We start from the raw sequence: 5,848 nt of genomic DNA on the forward strand, positions 1-5,848 counted from the left end.
GCGGACCTTTCGCGGGGCGAGCGGTCAAAACGCAAAACTTGGAAGAAACGAAGCCGCCTCTTTCCTTCAACGATCCGTCCACACCTTGGACGGTCTGGATTATTTAGTTGCCGCGTGAATCAGCGGGTGATGGTTACTTAACTCCCCGCACTCACGGCGGCCTTTCCTCGCATGTGATTGTCGTTGTTGATTGAATGAAAGTGCCCCCCCCAATCAATCAGACGCTATCATTGATCTCACAAAGAAAATTCTAGAAGCAAACCACCAACGTAGTAATTAAAATATAAATGAGGGGTAATCAAGGAAGTGGTGGGTTTCAAAGAAGAACTTAAACGGCTCCTTGTAATAACGACCATGTGGCAAGCCACGAAGGGTCCTTTGCGTGTCTCTAGAAACCACCTTTGACCGAGTCGGTTTAAAATTAAAATTAAACACTGGTGGCTGGCACTTGCTCCTTCGAGGCTCTATATAAAGCACGTAGCTCCTCCTCTCTCCAAGAACCCATAAACACAAACGCTTTGAGGGGATTTTCGCGCTACGAAGAGGGAAGTTTCTTTAGCTGCTGTTGAAGGCTTTTCGATAGAAAGAATAGAAGGAAATTGCTTTCTGCAGCAGCGTTAAGATCTCTTATCATCATCATCATCCCACATAACTAAGAAAAATGGCTCGCTCTTTCTCAAACGCTAAGCTTTTCTCTGCTTTCGTCGCTGACGGAATCTCTAACGCCATCTACAAAAGAGGATACTCGGCGGCATCACAAGGCGCTGTGTCGCGGGCAACAGGGGGAGCTAGGAGTGCTGCTGCGATGTTGAAGAAACCAGCAGAAGAGATGACAGGATCCAGTGAGAAGGTCTCGTGGGTCCCAGACCCAGTCACTGGTGTCTACAGGCCGGAGAATCTCGCCAACGAGCTCGATGGGGCCGACCTCAGAGCCATGTTCTTGAAGCACAACAACTGATCATCAAAATTAATAAGTATTATTATTAATATATATTAATTCGGACATGGAAACTGAGGAAGGACGAAAGAAAAATTAAAAAAAGATTAAAAAGGGATTTGTTCTGATGTGGTCAGCCGCATGAGCTCTCGAGGAATTCCGGGAAATTGGCGTAGCAGCTGCAGCTCCCCTGTTCTCTCTGTTTTGACTTGGGGATCCAAACTAGATTTTGTATTGCATGTAACATTCCTGTTTTTTTGTTGCCATTTTTCGGAAATAAAGATGATTTATTATTTACAATTCTGATATATGCAATTGGCGTTGTATCTTTCTTTCATCTAATCGCTTTCGCTTCCATACCATCCTAAAAGTATTAATGTATCATGATGACTCTCCCAATCAGCAGGAGTTGCCAAGAGTCCAAGACGCTGCATGTTACTTGTTCGTTTTCTGCTTTGTACTAGGCAAATGTTTACAATTTCTATTATTCATCGAGCCGCTCACATCGCTAAAGATCGCTTCCGTTGTCATACAAGTGAAAAAAAAAAAGGCTCCGGTGGCTATCGTATTCGTAGATGCATAATATTTTACGCTTGATAAATAATCCCCAATTATTTAATAGAATTGTAGCTAATTATTGGATGGAATTTGGTTTAATGATACATTGAGACCGTGGAAAGCTTTCTGTGATTATCTTCAGATTCGTTAGTCGAACGCTTGGGGACCTCTAATATTCTTATTCTTGATAATCACATATTCTCCATCATTGTGAATAAATAATTAAGTGGATACGACGAATGCGATACAATCGTCTTCGTCTTCTTTTAAACAATTATTAGGCTCCAATTTATTTATTTGGTCTGAATTCTGTGGTGGGGTCGATCCTGCTAATTTTGTGATGCAGGCGAAGACACGGGTGAATGGTCGGTCTACTTTTGAGTTGTGATGATCAAGAGTATAAAACTAAGCTATTTTCTGATCAACAATTGTATGCGCAACTTTTCTGCACTGAGAAGAGTCAACTATCAACAGAACTCATTGTGGTAGAAAGAAGTTTCTGATGCACGCATGTGTTTGAGTCGATGTCAAGACAAAGTAAGCGACGCTGAGTTGACCCGGCACTTGTGGTTTACTGACTTGCAACAGGAGCTACAAAGAAAAAAATCGGTTTCTTTTAGACTTTAGTTGCTTGCTTCATACATACTACAAGCTAGGTTGCTTCGTAATGCAAGCCAGACGACCGACGACTTGATTCTGAAATGACAGATGCCACTTTGCTTGGCTGAGTTTTTGTCTTGTTAAGCAATTCCAGAAACCAATAACTTGAGGCTTAATTGGTTGGACCAACAGAGGACGTCCTGGTTTGGCAACCCCGGGATTGATGAACGGTTAACATTTCAAGCCAGGAGATTTTTTAAGTTCAGAACATAACAAAAATGAATAAGTGGAAGGCTGGTCACCAGACGTGCTGTACTAAAAAGAAGAGTGACAGTCTGAGCTAAAGGGACGTTTATCTCTACAGGATTCTGTCATTCTGTGTCCACCAAAATCACAAATAGGGAATTATCTTGAAAACCCAGAGGACTTTTCTCTTAACTGATTTATGTCCACAGCAAAGATGCGGTGATCCTACATTGTCGACTATGATTCTCAACCAAAAGCGACTCAGAACTCTCTAGAGCAACAGAACCAACCAGATAATATTTGAGCTTTAATCCTTAAATTTTGCCTGCCGTAGCTATAAGATATGCAAAGACAGCTGAATTTAGGATATCTGCTGGATATGTCGATCAGAATCAGAGTCGCAGTCACTCCACCCAACAGAATGGCCAACACAGGCCAGCCTGTAGCTTTCAAGAAAGAGTAACCATGAAGATAGCAAACCTATGACTCCCTCATTGCAATATATAGAGGTAGATTATCATTCTCTCCTAAAATTTAGGTTTGGGGCTTTCAATTGTTGCTGGGACAAAATAAAATAATGAGAACAAGGAAAGCCAGAATAACATGATTAGAAAATAGTATATATAATTATTATGGCGGATTTGTGGTGTTACAATGACCTGGCCAAATTAACATCTTCAAAAGTATAAAGCAAGTTAAAGAACGGTGAACAATAGCAATTTTAAGGCATCTTAGATTGATTGATTCTGAGAGAATCTGATAGCCTCTTTGAATTTTGTCATAAATGGTATCGGTCCTCCAATCATAAACAAAAGTTTGTTATCCAGTTGGAGGTCCTAAGAATCACCAAATCGGTGGTTAAAATACATCCAAAAAGCCTAAAGGAAATATACATTATTTGTAGGGATGGCAAGAATCCCCACGGGGACGGGTACCTTCGGGGATTTTTTTCATTCGGGGAGGGTATATGGATAATTTCATACCCAATTCCTTATTCGGAGAGGGGACGGGAAAATTTTTTTACCCAATTTTTTATTCGGGGAGGAAACGGGGATGAGGTGGAATCCCCATCCCCTACCCATTTCCCCATTTTAAATTTTAATTTTATTTTAATTTTTTAAAATTACTAGTAAATAAATTATAAAATTATAAATATTGGTAAAAATGAAAAAATATCAAAATATTTATATTATTAAACTTTTAGGCCTAATTAGCTAATTAAAGTTCTAAATTTTTATTTAGGACATTAAAAAGACCGAGTAGATTCTATTAGCCAAATTTTTTTTTAATTTTAATATTCTTTAAATATTTTAAACTTAAATCTATTTTTTATTTAATTTTAGATGTCATAATTGCCCACAGCAAATTACAATTTTAATATCTAATCTAATATAATCTAATATTTGCTTTTGATTTGCTCCGATTTAACTATTGTGTTGTAAAGGGAATAGTCCACATTTATAAAGTGCCCACGCCACCATTGAAAAAGTTAATTTTGAATCTAAATTCGATTTTATTTGTAACAATTTTGTATTAGACTATTAATTTGTTCATGATAGTTTGTAAAAGAAGTTTGTATCCCTTGCATATTGCGTTACTTACTAATTTAATGTATGTGACTTTTGTAATAAATATTAATGTAAGATATATTTCGAACTTTACTTTTATTTGAATTTTTTATTTTAATATGATTAACTCAAAATCGAAAAAAAAATGTATTAGTTATTCGGGAATCGGGGATCCTCGGAGATCCCCTGTTATTATTCGGGGAGGGGATGGGGATTCTCTCAAGTAATTCTGACGGGGATGGGGACATACGCAAAATATCGGGATGGGTACGGGGAGATCGGTCCCCTCCCCTCCCCTCCCCATTGCCATCCCTAATTATTTGTAGTAGTCGTATATAAGTCATCCGAGGGTAGCTATTGCACAGAACTTAAGGTTTGCAGTAGGACAACCACATTTCAAGTCCAATAAGAAAGCAGCAAAACTCTGATGATAATTGGTAAATTATCACCATGGAGCAGGCACAGGTGGTGTATATTCCATCACTGAAGAAAGGGAACGGAGGGGAACTGACAACATAGTCAGATTATAACATAAGTGGTAATATAGTCAGATTATAACATAAGTGGTAATAACCATCTAAATCATGTAATCAATCCCATGAGAAAGAACTATTTACCAAAACCATGAACAACATATCAGCCGCTTATTCTGGGCCTCATATCATCACCAGATCTCTTTCCAGAATAAGGTTATTGGTTGTAAGGCATGATTCCTCTGATTTAACATCTTTTCACATTAAAATGTGTAAGCAAGCACAAATGTTGGTTGTTTCTTGGCATATGTATATAAGAAACCCATGTAAGGTTAATTAACTGTCTCCTTCCGACAAACGTCATCCAGGGTCAAGTTCTGGCTAGGTTTACTTATTCTAGAGAAACTTAAAAACCTTCCTACCTTTCTATAAAGTAGCTCAAACAATCCTTCCAATGATAAAACCTTGTTAACTTGACATCTTAAATCTAGAAGAGTACATTATTTCAACAAATAGCTCTGCGCCCCTTCCCCATCCCCCTAACCCCCAATTGAAAAACACAATGGAACGTAGACCATATCTGTACAGCCACAATATGACATTTTGCAGAACTCTATGTTGATACTTAAGTATATAACCTAAGAGGGTTGCACTTTTCAGTATGAAGTCTACAAGGCCTCCCTCAAGACTCATGGATAGTGGTATCAACATCATAGACCAAATTCTATTGAGTCACAATAAGACCATCTCTATCTCGCCACATTGAACTTAGTGAAGACAATTGACAATGACAACGAAACATGGTTGGGGGTCTGTAGCCTTTGAGGATAGTCAACGACCTTCAACCACATCATCTCATCCTGCTCTCTTAAACTTGAATGGTGACCATACGGACAAATTCAAACAGCATACACGCTCTGAGCTTCCCTACAACAGTAAGATTCACCAAGCGCAAGTCCAGATGTACGAAATTGAATTCTAGATTTCTACCACATCCTAGGGTGCATGTGCAGGGTGTCTGAAACTAGAATAAGCCTTTGGACCATATAATCTCCAAACTGTAAGAACTCTAAAAAACATCTCCATTAATTACAAATTACAGGTGGCATTGGGCTTTTTATTCAAGCCACAAAGGAATTGGTTCATACATGTAATTGACTTAAACTGATGTTGATGGTATACCTCCTTTTGTAAAATTCCTATGAAATTACTCTAAGGCAATTTACCAACTAGACAACTTTTTCTCAGAACAAGATTGCAATTGAATAGCAGGGCCAAAGAAAACTATGGGCTCTTTTGCACATTTTCATTAATTATCGCTAAAAACGCTTTCATTATAACCCATCCCCTACAGCCACCAAAATACAAAATTTTGCTTTCCTAAAACCTATAATCACAAACGTCATTATTCATTCATTCATTTATCATTATTATTATATTTTTAATAAATTGATTTAAAACCATGA

At 38.1% G+C, this 5,848-nt stretch overlaps 1 protein-coding gene across 1 annotated transcript; it reads left to right on the forward strand.

The window, feature by feature from the left end:
* Positions 1-483: 483 nt before the first annotated feature.
* On the forward strand, positions 484-1,267 carry LOC18050069 (protein SENESCENCE-ASSOCIATED GENE 21, mitochondrial). The gene has a single exon (XM_024189580.1). It carries the CDS (start codon positions 662-664, stop codon positions 956-958), a length of 297 nt encoding a protein of 98 aa, XP_024045348.1. The 5' UTR covers positions 484-661; the 3' UTR covers positions 959-1,267.
* Positions 1,268-5,848: the final 4,581 nt, after the last annotated feature.

This window comes from Citrus clementina, unplaced genomic scaffold, assembly GCF_000493195.1.
Source record: "Citrus clementina cultivar Clemenules unplaced genomic scaffold, Citrus_clementina_v1.0 scaffold_3, whole genome shotgun sequence".
Taxonomy (NCBI): Eukaryota; Viridiplantae; Streptophyta; class Magnoliopsida; order Sapindales; family Rutaceae; genus Citrus; species Citrus x clementina.

Coding starts and splice junctions, on each gene's coding strand:
- LOC18050069 (XM_024189580.1), top strand. CDS start 662: ATGGCTCGCTCTTTCTCAAACGCTAAGCTTTTCTCTGCTTTCGTCGCT.